The sequence below is a fragment of the Lithobates pipiens genome, unplaced genomic scaffold (genome assembly GCF_037356315.1).
Source record: "Lithobates pipiens isolate NorthernLeopardFrog02 unplaced genomic scaffold, aLitPip1_a1.2 Scaffold_13, whole genome shotgun sequence".
Taxonomy (NCBI): domain Eukaryota; kingdom Metazoa; phylum Chordata; class Amphibia; order Anura; family Ranidae; genus Lithobates; species Lithobates pipiens.
Window position 1 is genome coordinate 188,259,917 of NW_027507718.1, and position 23,017 is coordinate 188,282,933.

Genomic DNA, 23,017 nt, shown 5'->3' on the forward strand with positions numbered 1-23,017 from the left:
AACTACATTTCTCATGATGCTCATGCACTCTGCAGTGTAGTGAAGCATCATGGGAAATGTAGCTCCAAAACAACTGGGGTGCCAAGGTTCGCCATCCCTGGCCTAGGACATCTTTATGTAGCGCAACAAGTCTTCTTTTCACATCGTCAGAGAGTTCTTTGCCATGAGATGCCATGCTGAACTTCCAGCGACTAGTATGAGAGCATGACAGCGAATGTAACACACCTGCTCCCCATTCACACCTGAGACCTTGTAACACTAACGAGTCACATGACATCGGGGAGGAAAAATGGCTAATTGGGCCCAATTTGGACATTTTCCCTTAGGGGTATACTCACTTTTGTTGCCAGCAGTTTAGACATTAATGGCTGTGTGTTGAGTTATTTAACGGGGACAGCAAATTTACACTGTTATACAAGCTGTACACTCACTACTTTACATTGTAACAAAGTGTCATTTGGTGTTGTCACATGAAAATATTTACAAAAATGTGAGGGGTCTACTTACTCACTTTTGTACGAATATATATATATATATATATATATATATATATATATACAGGATTATATCCTATGCACGCATTCTGGTAAATTCCCAAAGATCACCACAACAAACAAAAGAACACACGCAGAGAGGGACTTTTATTGTTCATTAAGTTGAAAGGTTATACGTCAGGCATCCCTGCCCTTTATCAAGATATATACTGTATATAGACTTAACACAATACTACTATACATTATAGGATTCACAGAATGAACTATGTATATTATATATATATATATATATATATATATATATATATATATATATATATATATATGTACATCATAACAGAAAGGTTTAGGTTTACTGTCAAGTTGAATTGCAATAGGGTAAGAAATATGAAGTTGGGTTTGCAGTTAAAGCAGAATTTTGGCCTCGTTAAAAAAAAAAAAATATATATATATATATATATATATATATATATATGTATATATGTATATGTGGGTTACATAGTTAGTAAGGTTGAATAAAGACACCTGTCTACAATTGTCCCTATCCCTGTACATTGCACACTCTCATCGGTCCCTACCCTCAAGGAGCCCGCAATACAAGGTCCCTCATCACTTAATAGTAAATGTATCTGCACTTAGTTTTCTCTTGGTCTCCCTGCAAAATTTCACAATAATAATAATGCACCTTCCTGTGATAAGGTGGTAATGATGCTGCACCACTACTGAATTCAGAGCAGAGTTTCCACTCTTATGTAGGCAGTGCCTGCTTGCAGTACAGCAGAATGAGAGGATGTTGCAGGGGGTGTGGCTAACAGCATTTTTACTAATAATTCACAAATAGCTTGTCAATCAGCCCCTGGTCACACCTAGTCCTGCCCACTGCTTTATGGATTGGCAGCACTACCTGCTGAAACCGCTGTCATACAAGAACTTTTAGAAGTAATTTAACCGATTGCCGACCACCTCACGCCGATATACGCAGGAGGGCTCGTAGAGGCAAACTAACGTACCTGTACGTGGCCCTTTAAGAGGTGGGCAGCGAGTGCACGCACGTGTGTGCTCATGGTAAGCTCCATGGGTCAGGTCGCGGGTCCCGCAATCGCCTCATGGAGAGGAAGAACGGGGAGATGCTAATGTAAACAAGCATCTCCCCATTCTGCCTAATGACAGTGTCACTGATCTCTGTTCCCTGTGATCGGTAGCAGAGATCAGTGATGTGTCACACATAAAACTAAAGATATGTGCAAAACACTATCATGATGTGTCACACATAGTCACTCCCCCCCACCGTTAGAAACACTCCCCAGGGCACACTTAATCCATACGCTACCCCCTAGTGGTTAACCATTTGTATAGCACTGATTGCTGTATAAATGACAATGGTCCCAAAAATGTGTCAAAAATGTCCGATGTGTCCGCCATAATGTGGCAGCCACGATAAAAATCGCTGATTGCCCCCATTAATAGTAAAAAAAAATAATAATAATAAAATGAATAAAAATGCCATAAAACTATCCCCTATTTTGTAAACGATATATCTTTTGTGCAAACCAATCAATAAACACTTATTGCAATTTTTTTTTTACCAAAAATATGTAGAAGAATACGTATCAGCCTAAACTGAGGAAATTTTTTTATTTTTTTTATATATTTTTGGGGGATATGTATTATAGCTAAATGTAAAAACGATGCGTTTTTTTCCCAAAATTGTCGCTCTTTTTTTGTTTATAGCGCAAAAAATAAAAACCACAGGGGTGATCAAATACCACCAAAAGAAAGCTCTATTTGTGGGAAAAAAGGACACATTTTGTTTGTGTACAGAGTCCCATCACTGCGCAATTGTCCGTTAAAGCGACGCAGTGCCGTATCGCAAAACATGGCCTGGTCATTTATGGGAAAAAAAGGATGTCAATTTTGTTTGGGAGCCACGTCGCACGACCGCGCAATTGTCATTTAAAGCGACAAAGTGCCGAATCACAAAAAATGCTCTGGTCAGTGCTCCCAGCCATTGGCTGAGGGTGCTGATCAGGTGCCGATCAGCAGACCTTTTTCAGTCATGCCTCTTTGACAGTAGACTGACGAACATTTCACAAAAGAGCAGACCTGATTAAGCTTGTCATAACTTGTCATAGATAATTGATGGTTGTGGGAGATTCAAGCTAGTCATAGACAAGAAATGATGGGGGGGGGCAAGTGAAATACTGGGGGAACAGCAGCATAAAACTCCAAGACAAAAATGTAATATATTGCAGTCTTTCAATCCTTAAATGTGGTGATTGCCTTCGTTTTCTTTTTTTTTTGTTAGGGTTTTTTTTACTTTTACTTCCTGTCATAGGGTGGGCTCTATTCTATGGAGAGGCAATGAGGACACTCATGGACAGCAGCATTGTCAACCCGTGGAAAGGGTAGTATTATGCCGTGTACACACGGCCGGACTTTTCAACAGCAAAGGTCCAATGGAACAAATCCGTTGGACAATTCAACCGTGTGTGGGCTTTATCGGACCTTTGCTGTCGAAAAATCAGACGGACTTTAGATTTAGAACATGTTTCAAATCTTTCCGACGGACTTGAGTACGGTCGGAAAATCCGTTCGTCTGTATGCTAGTCCGACGGACGAAAACCGACGGAAGTCTGTCGAAAGTCCGTCAAAAAGTCAGACGGAATTCAGTCAAAAGTCCGTTGAAAAATCATATTCTGTGTACACGGCATTAGTTGCACTAATAGATTTAGGTGAACTTCAATAACAAATTAAAGACAAACACCAGTTAATACATTTTAAGCAGTTTTTTTTTTTACCTTGCAGGATAAAGGTTTAATATAAATAAATAAAAGCTGACTATTGTAAGTACCCTGTCATTGTTAAATGGTTTGTCTCAGTTCTCTAACTGCCACTTTTGGTAGACAGCTAAAGCCCCGTACACACGGGCCCAATGTCGGGAGACAGCGGCTGGTTTTATATAAAAACGTCCGACATTCGGGCTTTGTGTATTTCGGTCTGTCCAAAAAAGGTCTGCCGATCGACACATGATCAGCGCTCTCAGCCAATGGCAGAGAGTGCTGAGTGGAGTGTTCTGGTGGGGCCACCCCCCTGACAGAATGCAACCTACCTGATGTAATTAATCTGTATCCAATCAGGTCCTTGTGCTACATGCAGTAATTATTAGTAGATCTAAAGGAGAATGTACAGTGAGATAGCATGGTGTATTGTGTGTGGTGAGCTGGCAGGATCGCCAGGCAAAAAAAAAAATGAAAAAAAAAAAATGTTGCAGCCACAAAAATTGATGAGCTACAATACAATATATTTTTGCTTTTGAGTTTAGATACTCTTTAATGAGTGAAAAAAATCCAATCTCATCCTGCTGATGTGTTAGACAATTATCTAATATTTATGGGTACCCCGAACTTTATGTCCAGCCAAAATTTTTTAATTTTTGCATAGAGTGGGAAATTATTAGAAACATTTTTTTTTTTGGATTTACTGCCTCACTTCCTGTCCCAGTGTTAATGGTATCATCAGAAAAAGTGAGGCAAAGTCTCCAATAGAAACACACACAGAAATATTCGTAGAGTAGGGAAAGGCTAAAACCCCTGTAGGTCTTTTATTGCTGTCTGTGTTCCTGTAGTAGCTATCCCCTTGCTATCCCCTTGCTGTCTGTATCCTCTCTATTAAAACGTTGGCCACCCGGATGGGAAACCATGGATAACAGTAAAACTCAGGGGTTCAAATCCTTTCCTTTTCCAACCAAAAACATTAAAACGAAAAGAAAAAAAAAGGTGGGACTTTATGAAATTTAATACAACTTCCTTAAATAATTAGCTTTAACACGGCAAACCAGTACAAAAGGAAATTGTATAAATTGCAACACAGATATCTAACAATTACTTCTTTGGATTATTGTGTCGTAAAAAGGAAGCAAATTTGGACTTTGGTCTCTAATTTGTTGTCACAGCTGTTCCTGGGATGCAGTGAACAAACGAACAGTATGTTAATTTGAAATGACATTTCAAGAAATGCACACTACGTTAATAATGATTTTGCTTGCAATAGGCATCCTAAAATGTAGCTTAACGTTGCTAGCAGCGTTGCTTCTTGGTTTGCGCCTGGCTGCCCGAGGGCCCACTCACGTTCTGGATGGACGGTAGCCAGGTTAGTAACTCCCAGAAGCAAATCATGACGCCGGCTGCAGAAGCTGCACAGTGGCACAAGTTAAAGATATTCTTAACACCCGCGTTTATATCTGTGCAGATGACAAATGGTTCGCACAGTGTACTATGACACTGAGTTGTCCTCTTCTGCACAAATCCTTCTGTTACGTTATAAAAGGTTAAAATGAAAAGGCCTTCAATAAGTATCCTGCTCATCAGTGCGATTATGTGCAATTTCATTTGAACAGTCCTTTTCCGGAGTTGAGCATGCAGCCAACCTTCCTTTCCCTGGTAGGCTGAGCGAGTGAAACAGACCACACACATAGACTGAGTAAGGAGGCACACCAGTTGTAAAGCGAAAAGGTTGAATGGGGAGAATGGGGAGAACTCATCGAAGCAGCTTGGCTTACAGAGAAGTTTTGAGGTGTTACAATGGAAGTTCTTCTCTTCATCCTGCCATATTGTCCGATATCCAACCATTAAGATTCCAAACCGTGCACAAAGGAGTACAGATAAGCCTACACGACCTATTCGTGAGGCGAGCGATGAGGTCCCACTCAGGAGGCAAGTGGCTATTTCCACTTCTTGATATGCTTCAGCAGTCATAGCCATGGCCGATTGCCTGTAAATGTACAGTAAATAGTTGTAAGCAGGTACATAAAACAGTATTGCAAACCACTGCTATCTAGGTTGGATGAACTTTTTGGTAACCAATATCAATAATAAAATGTCAAATTGCTCAAAACTGATATTTTGATTTTTGATAGGTAATGGAGATTTAAAGTGGAATAAAAACCCATGGATTTAAACAGTTAAAAAAAAAAGGCATGCCGATGTCTTGTCAAATAGCGTCCTCCATCAGATAGTGTCCCCTGCGTATGCGCAGTACACAGGAACACAGATTCCGAAAATTGCCGAGGATGAACGCCGTGAGTCCAGGTTCTATCCCCACTATCCAAGTGGACTTAGAGTTAGAATAAAAAAGAGCTGAGCGGAGCGAGGCCGAGCCCGAAGCGTGGCGAGCGAAGCTCGCCCGCGAGGGACCCTCTAAAATTCACAACCCTATGTCCGCTTGGATGGTGGGGCTACCACCTCCACTCACGGCGCAGGCGCCGTTCAGCTTCGGAGATTTTCCGAAGCTTCGTCTGCTCCGTACTGCGCATGCGCAGTACGGAGCGGACACCATTTGATGGGCGGACTCTATTAGGCAGAACACCGGGAATGCTAACTGCACATTGGCTGTGCTCTCAGCCAAACTATCAAACCATCCAATGGCTGGTGTCATAACGAATCACATGTGCAGCACCATAGCAGTTGAAGATTAAACAGAGGCAAAGATGGCAGCTTCCTTGGCTGAAAACGATAGAGGAGTTTACTTCCACTTTAAATGAGCACTTTATTATATCTTTATTTCTTAGAGACTATGAAGTTGAGATACAGTATTTGTAGTAGCTGTGCCACGCTCTTTGTAAACGCTCTTTTGTAAACATAATTTCATATTATTATTATTCAGGTTTTATATACCGCCAACAGTTTAAGCAGCACTTTACAATATAAACGAGAGGCAGTACAGTAACAGTACTCTAAAATACAAGAGGGTTAAGAGGGCTATTATAAACATTGCAACAGAAAGAGCTGAAACATGCAAAGGTTGTCCGGAACGCCCAATATTCCCAGGTTGACGGGGACAAAATCAGGGATTATAAAAGACAGAACTTGCTGTTGGAGTGTCCAAGACTCAGCCCACTTGGTTCCACCTGTAACTAATACACTACATTGTCAAAAGTTTTAGAATGCCTGCCTTTACATGCACATGAACTTGACTTAGTCCGTAGGGTTCAGTATTGAGTTGGTCCGCTCTTTGCAGCTATAACAGCTTCAACTCTTCTGGGAAGGCTGTCCACAAGGTTTAAGAGTGTGTATATGTGAATGTTTTACCATTCTTCCAGAAGCAAATATGTGAGGTCAGGCACACTTATCCATGTCTTTATGAACCTTGCTTTGTACACTGGTACACAGCCATGTTGGAACAGGAAGGGGCCAACCCCAAACTGTTCCCACAAACTTGGGAGCATGAAATTGTCCAAAATGTCTTGGTATTCTGACGTCTTAAGATTTCCCTTCACTGTAACTAAGGGACCAAGCCAAACCCCTGAAAAACAACCCCGCACCATAATTCTCCCTCCACCAAATGATTTGGACCAGTGCACAAAACAAGGTCTATGGATAAGCGAGTATGGGGTGGGGGGAATTGACTTAAACCTGATAGAAAACCTTTGGGATAAATTTGATTGGAGACTGTGAGCCAGGCCTTCTCGTCCAACATCAGTGCATAACCTCACAAATGCGCTTCTGAAAGAATGGTCAAACATTCCCATAGACATACTCCTAAACCTTGTGGACAGCCTTCCCAGAAGAGATGAAGCTGTTATAGCTGTAAAGGGTGGGCCAACTCAATATTGAACCTTACGGACTAAGACTGGAATGCCATTAAAGTTCATGTGCGTGTAAAGGCAAGTGTCCTAATATTTTTTGACACTATAGTTTTTGTCACTTTTAGGTTGACTGGCTGTTAAATTTAATACAAAGTATAGTGCAGAGTTTTACAGATTAAATAAAGGTGTTTCTTCTTCAATTTACGCATATTTTTAGCACAGCATAAAAAGAAAACAAATGAATATGAAAAAATAATAACTAAAAAAAGAGATCTAAAATATCAGCAGAAAAATTATAGCTAAGAGGATGAAGCAATTAATTAAAGCTGATGAGGATTAACTAAGAGTTAATAAAGATTTAAATGGGAACATATTTTCATAAAAGTTAATTTGACCTGCAAGGTTGCTTTAACCACTTCAGCCCCGATTTACCCCCTTAATGACCGGGCCATGTTTTGTGATAGGGCACTGTGTCGCTTTAACAAACAATTGTGCAGTGGTGTGACTCTGTACACAAACAAAATGTGTCCTTTTTTCCCACAAATAGAGCTTTCTTTTGGTGATATTTGATCACTTCTGTGTTTTTTATTTTTTGCGCTATAAACAAAAAAAGTAACAATTTTGAAAGAAAAACAATATTTTTTACTTTTTTGCTATAATGAATATATATATATAAAAAAAAATTCTTCATCAGTTTAGGCCAATATGTACTCTTCTACATATTTTTGGTAAAAAAAAACTGCAATAAGTGTATATTGATTGGTTTGCACAAAAGTTATAGTGTCTACAAAATAGAGGATATATTTATAGGCATTTTTATTATAAAAACTTTTTTTTACTAGTAATGGTGGTGATCATTGATTTTTAGTGGGACTGCGACATTGCAGTGGACAGATCGGACCCTTTTGACACTTTTTTTTGGGACCAGTGACATTTATACAGTGATCAGTACTAAAAAATAGCCACTGGTTACTGTATACATGACACTGGCAGGGAAGGGGTTAACACTAGGGGGCGATCAAGGGGTTAAGTGTTCCCAAGGGAGGTGTTTCTCACTGTGGGGAGACTGGACTGAATCAGAATAGAGAGAGATCGCTGTTCCTGATCACTAGGTATAGATCACTCTACTTCCCTGACAAAACGGGGATCTGTTTGTTTGACAGATCCCTGTTCTGGCTCTCTGTGGAGCGATCGTGGGTGGCTGGCGGACATAGCAGCCGCCGGCCACATGCATCGGCTCCAGCCACACGCCATGGGCGTGCGCACCTCCTATTGCTCTTAAAGCGCCCAACGTACACCTACGGCGATTTGCACAGCCGTGCCAACCTGCTGCAGTATAATGACGACGGCTGATCGGCAATCGGTTAAACTACATATCCTTGTGGTCTGCATATGAATTAATTAGTGTATATACAATAATAATAATGTTGTTACATTGTAGTTCTCAATAAGGGGAAGGGGAGCAGGGCATACAGTTTATTCACAAAGTATTTGGAGTTTTTTTAGGGCCTACATCTATCTTCACCTTATGGAAGCCTGCAATTAACACAGATCTATAGTAAGAGATACATTCCTGATCAGAGATGGAGATAAGGGCTGCAGTAATCACCACTGAAGGCACAAACAGCAATAAAAAATATTTTAGTTAGTTCTAACCCATTCCCCAAACTACTAAAAATATGTTTTTGTTCTTTTCCTTTGTTGGAGAGATTTTCCATCACTTTATGTTCTAAAGGAGAATTCCCCCTAATAGGTAGACACAAAAAAAATTTGGTTGGAATTGAACTTTAAGACCCCTATCACACCACACCGCCCTTTATGTCGGCGGTAAAACGCCGCTATTTTTAGCGGTGTTTTACCGCTGGATTTGCGGCACATTTCGGCCGCTAGCGGGGCGCTTTTACCCCCCGCTAGCGGCCGCGAAAGGGTTAAAACCGCCGGCAATACGGCGCAATAGTGGCGTTTTGCCGGCGGCATTACAGCGCTGCCCCATTGATTTCACAGCTCCTTCACCGCTCCAAAGAAGCTGCTGGCAGGACTTTTTTCTGACGTCCTGCCAGCGCACCGCTGTAGTGTGAAAGCCCTCTGGGCTTTCACACTACAAACAATGGTGCAGTTTCTTTAGGGCGGATTGCAGGCGCTATTTCTAACGCTATAGCGCCTGCAAAACGCCCTGGTGTGAAAGGGGTGTAAGTTCAAATTGCGTTGTAGATAAAGTAGTGGGCTCTTCTCCCATGATTGAAAATTCTATCACCCATTGGAAGAGTTGTCACATTTAAAAAGGACACTGGGGTTTTTAAATTTCACTACAATTGCCAGTGTGCCCTGTAGAAAGGTAGCGAATATGGCTGGAGCTTGAAGTTTATCCAAAGCTGGATGTTAAAATGTCTAGGGTTGGGTGAGGCACATACACATACAGAACATTTAACTTTGATAGGGATCAGGGCCGTCTTTAAAAAGGGGCAGCTGCCCTGGGCCTTGTAATTGTTGGGGGGCCCAAAACAGCTGCCTCATACTTGCCAATGATCCAGGTTTAAATTCCCTTGTCCCTTGAAGTTTTATTCCTGTGCTGTGTCCCAATATCTCAGTGTGAAGTGCTGGTACTAATGCTGCCCAGCTCTGCCTTATTGTTGTGTGCAGATGACTCACCTGCAGACGCTGTGTTTACATGTAAATAACTGGAATGTGTATGTAAATAGCAGCGACAATACTAAGTAAATAGCTGCGTTCGGCGGCATTGATATGTAAATAAAGGCGGCATTCCTATGTATATCATGCTCCCCTGCTGTGAGGAGGTGATGTGCTGTAACCTCTAGCAACTAATCAGTGAGCCGTAATGTGTGCTGTAACCTCTAGCAACCAGCCAGTAAGCAGTAATGATATTCTGTAACTGCTGGCAACCAATCGCAATTGCTGCCTGATCTGATACAGAAAACTGATTTTAAGTCTAGCTGCTATTTATTGTATGTCTCAGAGTAGGTGGAGAGGGAAATTGCATGGGGGGGCCCCAAGAAAAATTTTGCCCAGGGCCCAATCTATATTAAAGACGGCCCTGATAGGGATGTTTTGCAGGACAAAGGATAAAAATAAAAAAAAATATCACCAACTATTTTACTATCTCTTGCTTCATAATCATTTATATGGAGCACAACTTTCTTCTATTTTCTGTTTCTAATCTATTTTTATTTTCATTCATTATTCCTTCTCAATTTTTATCTTTGCACCAACTCATTTAAGCAGACCATACATGGAGCAAATTTTGGCTAGTTCCCCATGAACCAGCTGATATTGAGGTGTGGGTGACCCTACTGACACCAGCACCAGTCAGCTGCAACTACTGTTTGGGTATTGGCAGGCCCGGGTCTGAACCTGCAACCTCAGCTCTGTCTGGCAGTGTCTCTTCTTGCTGAGCCACCTGGGATGTAGGAAAGTAGCCTGGACAATTCCTTGAACAATCTTGCCATGAACCTTGTTTCTCTTGAACCTTGATACCTTTGCTCATCCCATGAACTACCTATTTTAAAGCGGGGTTCCACTGTCTTAAACGTGTTTTTTTTTGGAGGGGGGGGGGGGGTGACAAAGAAGATGTGATTACAATATGTAACTTGCTTGTTCCGTTTTCGCAGATAAAATAAACTTTAAAATGTTTACACTGACGTTCTATCTTGCCTGTGGGCATGTGACGCCCACAGGCATCCTCTCCTGGGATACTGTGCCGCTGATGGACCAGCATGCACCGTCAGCTGTATCGCCGATCTTGCGCATGCGGAGTAAGCTTAAATCCGAGGGCCGTCAACAGCTCAGGTTGCCATCACAACGGGCGGCGGCGTCGGAAGTCCCGCCCCATTGTGATGGCAATGGAGATAAGATTCTAGCCCTCGGCGCTCTAGCCCTCGGCGCTGCCCCACTGCCTTCTGGGAAATGGTGTCACACATGACATCTCCCAGGAGCAGTAGCGAGCGGAGGCACTGAGGGAAATGACGTCTTTAGCCCAGGCACTGGAAGAGGCAGATTTCGTGGGACCGCATGGCAACAGGGAAAAAAAGGTAAGTTAAAGGGATTGTAAAGTTACATTTTTTTTTTTAAAATAACAAACATGTCATACTTACCTCCACTGTGCAGCTCGTTTTGCACAGAGTGGCCCCGAACCTGCTCTTCTGGGGTCCCTCGGCGGCTGTGCAGGCACTGTCAGATGTTTTTTCACCTTAATGCATAGAATGCATTAAGGTGAAAAAACATTTACCTTTAAAGGTTCCTGCACTATTTCTGTGTGATTTTCACTAAGATCTGTTAAATGAAGTCGCACAGAGCGTCAGCAAACCACAATTAAATTGCACTGAATAGCTGGCTTTGAAGTCGCATTGATGTAGTGTGACTTCAAAGCCACACTGGTGTGAGCCAGGGCTAAATATTAAAAATAAGAGGAAATAGCTGAATGTAATAAGCTTGTTTAGCCTCTATGTTATATCTTCTGTTCAGGCAATTTGTTTTTATCTCATTAAATATCCTTAAAGCTAATTAATTTTCTCTCATTAGTAACTCTGACTAAGCAGTGTGTTTCTTAGAAAATCTCTATTGTGACAGCATTGCCTGGCATTCTCCCTATCATCAAATTAAACATGGTCATCCTGCAGCGGAAATATGTATTTCTACTGTTAATGTTACAGTTCCACAGTTTCTATTAATCCCTCCAGGTTAACTTTTTTTTTTTTGCAAATAAATGATAAATGGTGTCACCCTAATTAAATCAAGTGTTCTGCACAACAATCAGAAAGCCATGAATGTGCTTATGTCAAAGCCATATTAGTAAAGTAATCCTATAGTAACTGACAACAAATGCTGTAGAAAATAAAAATAATAAAAAAGGATAAATAATATCTAATAAAAGATTTAAATGTTGAATAAAATGTGTTACCAAGAAAAAAACTTTTATGCCGCGTACACACGATCGGAATTTTGCTCTGATGGTTTTTGCGACGGAATTCCGACAGGAAACTGCTCAAGCCGTCTTGCATACACATGAAAGTTCTCTGAACTTTCGACCGTCATGAACGCGGTGACGTACAACACTATGACGAGCTGAGAAAATGAAGTTCAATGTTTCCGAGCATGCGTCGAATTGTTTCCGAGCATGCGTAGGAATTTTGCACGTTGGAATTTGTACAGGCGATCGGAAATTTCCGTTCGGAACATTTTCCGACCGAAAAATTGAGAACATGTTCTCAATCCTTTGCTGGCCAGCAAAAGCCTGATGGAGCATACACCGATCGCATATTATGACCAAAAGCTCTCATCGGACTTTTGCTGGTGGAATTTCCGATTGTGTATATGGGGCATTACTCTATTTGCATGAGATAAAGGAATAACATTACCCTCTTCATCTATGAGACCTAAAGCTGCCCATGCAGTTTGAATTTTTGCTTAGTGGGAACCCCAGTCTGCACCTCCTCCCTTATATTCTTCGAAAAAACAAAGGAGCTGGGTAAAAAATTGTCGGTTGGACTATGGTTTAATCTAATCAGATGCAATTGCTGTTTGGGTATTGTGACAGCTGCTGTTGGTGGTTATCAGAATACAATAGCTCAGCGGGGGTCAGGGGGTGGGATGGGTGGCGGAACCATCCACCTGGGCTGTATAGTGTGGATGGAAAAAGCTGTTTGATTTTTTTTTTTTATTATTCATTTAGACGGCTGGAAAAAAAATCGAATAGCTTAAGCAAATTACTATTTTACTATATAACCCACTGAACTAGAACAATTCCTTGTTAAACGCACATCCTAATATCTGGATCTGTAAGTTTTACTATATACAAAAAGCAATTCAATTCCGTATCCTTACCCTAAAATCTCTTACTACATAAACATTTTATATGGAAAGCAGAAGGTTTCTTTTTGTTTGATGGTAAGGAAATATAAAATAATGCAAAACGTATTTTATCACCGGCAATGGGAAAATTCTAATTCCAGTGATTTGTATTGTCATGTAAACAGTGCATTGTCATAATGAATGGTTACAGCATTGCATGTAATAGAATCCATGCTCACCTGGGTGTCTTGGTTACTGTTCCTTCCTATACAACGTTGGATCAGTTTTCAGGCCTGTATTTCACTGTCCTGGTTTAAAATCTTTTGGCTGGATTACTTGTTGTACATTGCCTCGGAGCTCTTTATACACAGTGTGAGTTCTTAGCCTTTGCTGGGCCCTTGTTCTCCGTCTCTACGACACAGCTCTTCCTCTTTTCTGTCCTGAGCTTTTTGTTTATCCACAAACAGTAGCCACGGATGGGAGGAGAAAGGTGATAAACAGAGATCAAGAAAGGTGGGGATATGGCAGGATGTCAAACTATTCTCTTTTTAATTTGTCAAGAAGTACAGCAACCATGGACTGATTATAAAGTAGCCTATAGGTTCATGTTTCTCAATTTATAGGTAGATACTAACATAGCTGTTCCTGTTTTTTAAATTATGTAACAAAGATATTAAAGGAGAAGTCCAGCCTGAGCTCATTCGGCTGGTCTTTTCCTGTGGTTCGTTTTGCACCCCCGTGACCAGTTTTCTTCAGACCACTCTCTGCTGACGTCACGGATAACAGTCCAGGCACTACGTCATCCCGACAATGGAAGTCTGGATCCGCCAAGCCACCCGTCTCAGTCTCTCAGTGAGCCGCCCCTTCATAGCTCCGCGCTCCAATAAGCGAGGAGGGAGATGAGCAGAGTACTGTATCTGATCTACAGCTCTCTGCTCACTGAGCTCTGAAAACCGAGTGACCGCCGGTGTTCGATTGCTTGATTTTCAGTGCAGAGGCGCCGGGGGACAGATGCAGCATTGGACCGAGGTAAATATTAATCTAAAAAAAATAAAAATAAACCCTTACTTCTCTTTTAGGCTGGGTTCACACTGCTGCGATGCGGGAACGCTGCGAATCTACTGCGGGTTCCCGCATCGCATGCTTCCCGGCGGCAGTTCACACTGCCCTATGCGAACTGCTGGGAGTGTCAGTTAAAAGTTAATTTACACCTCCAAATCAGTTTGCATATCGCAGTGCGATCTGCAAACTCGGACAGGAATCGGATCGCATGGTGTGAACACCCATGCGATCCTATTCTGCTGCGGACCAAAAAAAGTGTCCTGTACGAGTCTGGGCCGGATGCGATGCGAATTCAGCCATACTATCTGTATGGCTGAAATCGCATCGCACAGAGATCGCATGTGATTTGCACTGCAGTGCGGTGCGAATCACATCCAATCTCGGACATCGCAGCTGTGTGAACCTAGCCTTAGGCTTGATTCACACTAATGGACCCGCATCCAAAGCGCAAGTACTGCGTTTTTACCGTGATTTTGCCACGATTTGAGTTTTTTTTTTATTTTATATTTTTTTTCACTGTATATAGCTGATTGCTAAGGAGAGGGCCGAGAAGCCGGCCGCCGCTTCCTTGCAACCGATGAGTCATCAGCTGTCAGCTGACTTCCCACTTAATGTAAAAAAAAAATGCCGGCTAAAAAAAAATTGAGAAAAAAAATGGCATGGGCCCCCCCCCCCCGTTTTTTTTCTCAATTTTTTTTTTTTAGCCATCATTTTTTTTTTTTACATTAAGTGGGAAGTCAGCTGACAGCTGATGACTCATCGGTTGCTAAGGACACGGCGGCCAGCCCTCTCCTTAGCAACCAACTAGATACAGTGTAAAAAAAAAAAAAGCAAATCACGCCAAAATCGCTGTAAAATTGCTGTGAAAACGCATGTCCAATAATGCGGCAAGCAATGCAAAAAGCACTGCAGAAACACTCAAAAGCAACATGCATAGATGTGAATCGAGCCTTAAAGTTCAAGGAGGTCTGCTCAACATAATTTTCCTCCAACAGAGGTCCTAATCTCATATTTGTGCTGTGACATACTGTATATATGTATTAATTTTATGTCTTTCAAAAAATAAGCAATTTACATACCATTTAAATAATATTTATTTTGAATTTTCAGTGTGCTCGCTCACGTCAGGTGTCCCCATCAGAGCACCCTCTTACATCAGATGTCTCCATTAGGCCTCTTGCACATGACACTCCTGTTTGAGCATCTATTTTTTCAGCAGTTATTTTTTTTGTGTTTATGTATTTGCACGTATTTTTTGCGCATACTTGTTTGCGCAATTACACACATTTCACACACATGCGTGCAAAGTTATTCTCGCATTCACAATGTGCTAATGGATATTTGCGCACATTTGCTTTTGTGCGCATGAGGCGTAAATTACTCAAAAATGCGGATTTTTTTTTATTGAAGAATAAATGGTGCATGTTTATGCGCCTGTGTACATAGGCACATTACAATTAATGGGCTGTATTTTAGCTCAGTAAAACAATAAGCTGTACTGAGCTTTTTCAAGCTGCAGTGTGCAAGAGGTCTTAGATCACTATCTTACATCAGGTGTCCCCATCAGAGTGTCCCTCATACATCAGGTGTCCCTACTAGAGTGTCCTCTTACATCAGGTGTTCCAATCAGAGTGTCCGCATACATCAGGTGCACCCATCAGCGTGTCCTCATACATCAGGTGTCCCCATCAGAGTGTCCTCATACATCAGGTGTCCCCATCAGCGTGTCCTCATACATCAGGTGTCCCCATCAGAGTGTCCTCATACATCAGGTGTCCCCATCAGAGTGTCCTCATACATCAGGTGTCCCCATCAGAGTGTCCTCATACATCAGGTGTCCCCATCAGAGTGTCCTCTTGCATCAGTTGTCCCCACCAGAGTGTCCTCATACATCAGGTGTACCCATCAGAGTGTCCTCTTACATCAGGTGTACCCATCAGAGTGTCCTCTTACATCAGGTGTCCCCATCAGAGTGTCCTCATACATCAGGTGTACCCATCAGAGTGTCCTCATACATTAGGTGTCCCCATCAGAGTGTCCTCATACATCAGGTGTCCCCATCAGAGTGTCCTCATACATCAGGTGTCCCCAAATATCAGGTGTACCCATCAGAGTGTCCTCATACATCAGGTGTCCCCATCAGAGTGTCCTCATACATCAGGTGTCCCCATCAGAGTGTCCTCATACATCAGGTGTCCCCATCAGAGTGTCCTCATACATCAGGTGTCCCCAAACATCAGGTGTACCCATCAGAGTGTCCTCATACATCAGGTGTCCCCATCAGAGTGTTCTCTTACATGAGGTGTCCCCACCAGAGTGTACTCTTACATCAGGTGTCCCCATCAGAGCACTCTCTTATTTATACTTTATACTTATTTTGACTAAAATGCCATTTTAGTTTTAGACGTATTTTAGTCATCTGAATTGTTTTAGTTGTATTATAAGCAACTAAATTCTACAGTACATTTTATTTGTCTAAAATCGAATGGGTTAGGTTAAATGTGAATGCCTTATTTAAGCATTTCTTCAGAATTCTTTAGAATATACTCATTGTATACTCCTGGAGTAAAAATCTAATAACATTATTTATGGTATTAAGGTTTGAACATGCAGTACAGACACAGATTTAACTGTTGCGATATATAACATCTTCTTTGAAAATAAAATCAAGTTTCATAAACAAACGAATATATTGCTTATTGACAAGCAAAAGTACATCTTGAAAATATAGAAAACTCAAAAAACTGTAAACTCTATTATTGACTGTAATGCCATTGCAAATACTACCTGAATATATTACCAACATTAAATATTAAGAAAAAAAAAATAGAAAAGCCTTTTTCTTAATTTATTTTCTTTTAGCAGCTTAGTAGATGCCCCCTACATATTCTTATGTGGTAGTGTATTGTTCATTTTGAAGTAAAAATTTAATTTAGTTTTAGTTAAAGTCTTTAGACTAAAATGGCATTTTAGTTTTAGTCATATTTTAGTCATCTCAATTGTTTTAGTTTTAGTCATATTTAGTTGACTAAAATAGTATTAATTTAGTCGGAAAAAATATTTTAGTAAACGAAATTAACACTGCCTATCAGAGTATCTCCTTACAGCCAGTGTCCCCATCAAAGCTCCCTCCTACATCAAGTGTCCTCTTCAGAATAAAAGTTGCCCCTTACTGTACATCAAATGCCCCCATCAAAGCACCCTCTTCCATCAAGTGTCCCATCACAGCACCCACTTATATCAAATGTCCCCATAATAGTACCCTCTTATATCAAGTGTCACCAGCAGAGCACTCGCATACATCAAATGTCCCCATCAGAATGCCCTCTTGCATCAACTGTCCCGACCACAGTTTGGGTTTCAACTTTAATTTTGACATCCCCATATGCAGGTTAAGCTGGTCATATACCTATAGATTTTTTTTTCTGTTCAATCCTCAGGCTGAAGGAAAAAATATCCAACAGATTTCTCCATCCAAGCTACACAGCAAGAATGAATAAATCTCCCACTGGGGCTGTTGTACTCAAAACACCTGAACACGGCCTGAATCAATTTGGATGAAGCTGCTGTTTGGCAAACAGTTTTCCACCAGATTCCTTTGATTTTTCAGTTGGGCTTCTCAGAGGGATGTCGTGTGAGAGGCAGTTGACATCCACTGAAACTTGCTCCGTGTATGGTCAGCTAGAGGACAATTCATTAGGGGTTGTACAGCAGTGTGCCCATTAATAATTTTACTGTCACTGACACACTATCAGTGGACCCAGGACAGCATTGTGGGTGCTACCGGGTGGAGGGGAGGGAATGTCACTTCCGGGTCCCCTTTTCATTTTTGCTGGGTCCCCAGTTAACACGGCTAGTTTATTTGGATTGGATCCAATATACAAACCTCTTATTATAGTCATGTTGGTCCAATATCAACATATATAATTTTTATATGCAGCCTGAGGTCCATTTAAAGTCTCCCTAGCCTGGTTTTGGTGCCCCCAGTGGCTTTGCAGACCTGATCATGGCAGTCCTTTCCATTCATCTGGGCGTTCCTGGAGGCGGTATCATATTCCTATGTGATTTTATTGCCCTTTTGGTTTGTTCTTTGGAGGCACTGAATGCAACTTGGTCAGTAATGACATTAACCATGCATCATATGGATGTTTGTATGTATGTTTATATATGAAAATCATTGTTGTCTTTATATTGAATAATACCCTTGTACCTGTTATATGAGCATCACTACTGAAGAATTCATAACCCTATTTTTTGAAATGCATTGGATGTCTCATCTATTTGCTTGTTTTGGTCAAGGTTTTGGCAACCAGTTTCACTGTGCTGCTTTTGTATGTGTATAAGCCATCAATTTTACTATTCCCATTTTGACCTTTTGATATGTAATAAAGCAATATATTTTTTTATATTTTGTGTCTAAAGTTTCCATGTTTCCGTGTCTGTAGTGCCTACAATACTACCCTTACACTTGGAGGGCATTTCTGTTTCTGTTTAAGACTGGGCTGATGCCACTCTCACAGCTCTACACCATACACCCACTTTGTGCTAATATTGTGTGACAAAAATTGGAACTACTAGTCTTTTATTCTCTAGAGTGTCTGAAAATATATAATGTTTTGGGGGGTTTACGCCCAAAATTGTATTTTAAGCATGTGTGAAAAAATGCAAATATGACTTTGGCAGCAAAAGGCTTCAAGGTTCTCATTCATCCACATCATGATATAGGTAGTAGTATTTACACTGGTCACATTAAAACTGGACTTGTTCTGTAATGTTGAAGATGAGTGGTAAAATGTCTTCAACATTGAGGGATTGATTGATGGATGAGTGGCAAAATCTCTAACGTTACAGAACAAGTACAGAGGAATGTGACTATCATTAGACAGCAGTTGTCACTTTTTGCATACATTATAGCTAATTATGTGAGAGGCTGCGCCAACACACAGTTAGTACACGTGGGCTGAATGTCAGCCGACATCTGCCAGTTCAATAAAAACTGGCTGACGTTTGGCCCGTGTGTATGGTAGCTGGTCCGACAGAAGCTGACCAGCTCCCGATCAGCGCTCTCAGCCAATGGTGGAGAGTGCTGACCTAGAGTGTTCTGGCGGGGGGGGGGTGGGGGGGCACAATCACATTGCCTAAAGCTCTGGTGCCCAACCTGCAGACCCTTTGGCATTTTTGTGCTCCTCTTGGGGCCCCTGCAGGCGTCAATCTGTGTTTTCCTATTACCCTGTTATAGTAGTGATTTCTAGCATCCTCATCCTCATCCCCCTGTTATAGTAGTGATTTCTAGATTTCTAGCATCCTCATGTAATATGTCTTCAGTCCATGACTGTCTACTAAAGTATGTCCCCAGTCTCCAATAACTCATATAGCATGTCCACAGTCTCTGACCATCTCTTGTGTCATGTCCTCAATTTCTGACCATATGCTATGGATGCCCATAATCTCTGACCATCTCTTATGTCATGTCCATAGTCTTTGACTATATCCTGTTGTGTGTCTGCTGTCTCTGATAATGAATATTCTCTGAATTTTATATGCAGTCTTTAGGTGATGTTGTGGGCCTCACTTGAACCCAACCCCCACATCAAGAAAATTGACCACCAGTAGCCCAGTCCAGAGTCTAAGTTTGGTATCACCATACTCATGAATTTTATTGCTCACTATCATTCATTTTACCCTCTTGTCAGTAACTTGTACTGGGGGTTTTCTGAGCTTGCTAGTGTCTACACTAAATAGTGATAGGAAGACTGTTAGGGCCTCCTTTTAATAGGTCAGTATTAACAAAAATGAAAAATAAGGTTAGAATTAAGAGATTCTTGGAAAGTTTACTTCTCAGCATCTAAGTAACCCAACTCTTTGATGAGAATACGTGGCATATCCTGAATTTTTGGAGCTGCCATGGACCAAAAAATACAAGAAAAACATGTTTTCCTTTTTATTTTGTCAGCAAATAATGTGTCACAGCTAAGCCACCATACCTGTTCCAGATGAAAGACGTAGTTTTGGATGAAAGCAACAGTTTTTATTTATACAATATATATTTTGTTAATTGAATGCAAATGGAATGATGGCAAAAAATTTCAAATTACCTTGACTTTGTAAAAATAAACGTAACTGATCAGTATTCTTTTTATCATAGACATCCTAAAACGCATGGGGGCAGGTTGTCGTATTACTGGGTAGTTACCATATTAACTTGTGAAGACAAAAACAAGGGAAGGGAGAAAACAGCGCAGACCTTAGGTGTAGTTAAGGGATCAAAGGTCTTTATTAAAACAACATATTATGTACTCACAAAATAAAATGCGAAAGAGTGCATATAGTCCACGAGAAAGAGCCCACTAAGCACACAACACAGTCATGAGGAAAGGATGTATGAGCAGCCACAGTGTCCGGACCACCATGTGGCCAGCTGACAGGTGAAGAGCTGGGTGGGATGCCAGAAATCTCTGCTGCTCCTGCTCGGCTTGCTAAATATTATGGACAGCTCTTAGTGGACCATAGTCTCCTCTAAAAGTGGGGTTGCAGGACACATTTTGAGGACTTCTCCTCTTCTTCAGTTAACCCCCCACAGGCTACCGGCTCTTATTTAAATAACCCCCCTCAAGCTCCAAAGCATGGGGCAGGGGCGGCAAGGCAGACTGACAGCATGCTGGGTGGAAGAAAAACTAGGGATGAAATAACTGATACTAATACTGAACAGGGAAGCAAAACAATCCAAATTCAAAAGTCCCCTGGCAGTCTGTGATGGCAACAATTAAAAGATAGAATGGTTACATTGTAATTACATGTGCAAAAATCACAGAAATGCCAGTTCAAATGAGTTACTGATGGAAAACAAAGCAATACCATGGTCAAAAAAAGAAAAAATGGAAAAAATAAATAAAATAAAAATAAATAATAATAATATTTAAAAGATGATAATCGTAAATAAACACAACAAGCTATGTAAACATCAGAAAACAAAAGGTGTGTATAATAAAAGAAAGAATAAATAAAAGAAAGACTAAAATACAAATGCAATTGCATACAAATGCAAAAATAAGCAGGCCAACTTGTGTTTCCCTGATTGGTGGAGAACTTGTTCAACAGGGTCCTCTACAATGTTTCTAGCAATGGGGGGCATCAATTTATGCCTATACTCCCATGTTGATGGACGGATTTATTTTAGTGAAGTAAATGAATAAATATACACTTTTTTTTTGCACATGACTAAAGGTGGCCATAAATGCTTCAATTTTATTACAAGTGATGTGCAATTTGATTAAAAATATATATAATTGACAAACTATATTGAATAGGCATAACTTCCCTTCCAATTGATTTGGATGAAATTTAATCAAACTGAGTCAATTGACAAGGGAGGAAAATTGTCAATAGTTTTTACATTTTTCAATCCAGATGTTTTGGTCATGAATTTGATCTAATTTCAGTTAATGACATTATGAGATTACAGGGTGAAAACAGGGATGCAATTGATAGCCTTTTCTGTCTTCCAAAATCCACTCCCTTATGTGTGTCATATCGATTGAATGGGTTATTGCCTATAGATCAATCAAAAATTACTGTATTTATTGGTGTATAAAAACACCTTTTCACCCTGAGAATTGGGTAGAAATAGTGTGTGTGTGTTATACGCCGATACTGCAATTTGAGCTGCCTAGGAGTGAACAGGGAATGGGATGGGACTCGCCCCATCAGATTACATACAGTGAGAATCTCTTGTTTAGTCAGCATCCTCTGTAATAGGAAGTCCCGTCTCCTGGGCTGGTATTGGACCAGTGTTCTGTCTATCATAGAAGCCGGTCCAGGAGGCGGGACTTTGTATTAAAGAGGCTGCCGAGTAAACAGGAGATTCTCGCTGTATGTAATCTGATGGCGCTTGTCCCGCCCCCCTCCCTATTCCCTCAGAGGCAGCAGTAATCTGAGGTGAGGCTGCAGATGGGCACTGATCAGGCTGCATTCATGGCAATGGGGAGGCTGCAGATGGGCATTAATCAAGCTGCAATGATGGGCGATTGTGAAACTAAAGATGGGCATTAATCAGGCTGCAGATGGACAATGCTGAGGCTGCAGATGGACAATGGTGAGGCTGCACATGGGCAATGGTGAGGCTGCACATGGGCAATGGTGAGGCTGCACATGGGCAATGGTGAAGCTGCATTGATGGGCACTGAGCCTTATTTTGCTTCAAAGTTCTTTATTTACATTTTTTCCCCTGAAACTTCCCTCCTAAAATGAAGGTGCATGTTATACGCCTGTGTGTGTTATATGCCGATATATACTGTAATCATTTTTTTAAGTTTGTATAGCCACCATAAGCATTATAATATGTAACCAAACTTATTGCTCAGCTGTTTGTTACTAGTGATGGCCGAACGGTTCGCCCGGCGGTCGTTTCGCGGCGAATTTCCGACTTTCGCCGTCCGCGGGTTCGAACGCCTTTTTCCGTCGTTCGCCCCGGCGGACTTACGTGTTTAATGTATACAAGAACTTTAACCTTTCGTGACACGTTTATCATGTGTTACAGGACAACCAATTGAGACATGACAGCTCATGGACACTTGGACATTCCCCCTAACCTATAAATACACCCGATCCGGTGGCCATTTTACATTCTTTCTTCTGTCACTGTAGGGAAAGGATCCTGTGTGGAGTAGGGACAGAGAAAACGCTAGCTATTTGGTACACAAAAGTTCTTTTCAGGACTGGTATAGGTGTTAGGTCAGCAGCCTGAGTTTCTTTTGTCAGTTTAGATAAAGGGACAGAGCGCTGTATGCTGCTATTTTAGGGACAGCTCAGCCAGATTAGTCTTTCTTCATCATCATCATCATCATCATCATTAGCTGTTACTATCAGGTCCACAAAAGAGCTGTTCCAGCTAATCGTTCCAGCCTACTCTTTTTTGCCAATTTGTATAGGGACAGGCAGGAAGCAGTGTGTCAGGCAGTGAGGATAATTTTAAAGACTTGCTGTTACTATTAGTTCCACAAAGGTTCTTTTCAGGACTGGTATCAGTGGTACGGTAATAGGCTTGTACACGTATAATATTCTTTCTTCCAAATAT

At 41.1% G+C, this 23,017-nt stretch overlaps 1 protein-coding gene across 1 annotated transcript; it reads right to left on the reverse strand.

Moving 5' to 3' along the window:
• Window positions 1-622: 622 nt before the first annotated feature.
• LOC143974516 (gap junction beta-3 protein-like) lies at window positions 623-13,369 on the reverse strand. Its single transcript, XM_077475998.1, has 2 exons — window positions 13,122-13,369; window positions 623-5,264 (listed from the first exon to the last, which is right to left on the reverse strand). Exon 2 carries the CDS (start codon window positions 5,252-5,254, stop codon window positions 4,571-4,573), a length of 684 nt encoding a protein of 227 aa, XP_077332124.1. The 5' UTR covers window positions 5,255-5,264; window positions 13,122-13,369; the 3' UTR covers window positions 623-4,570.
• Window positions 13,370-23,017: the final 9,648 nt, after the last annotated feature.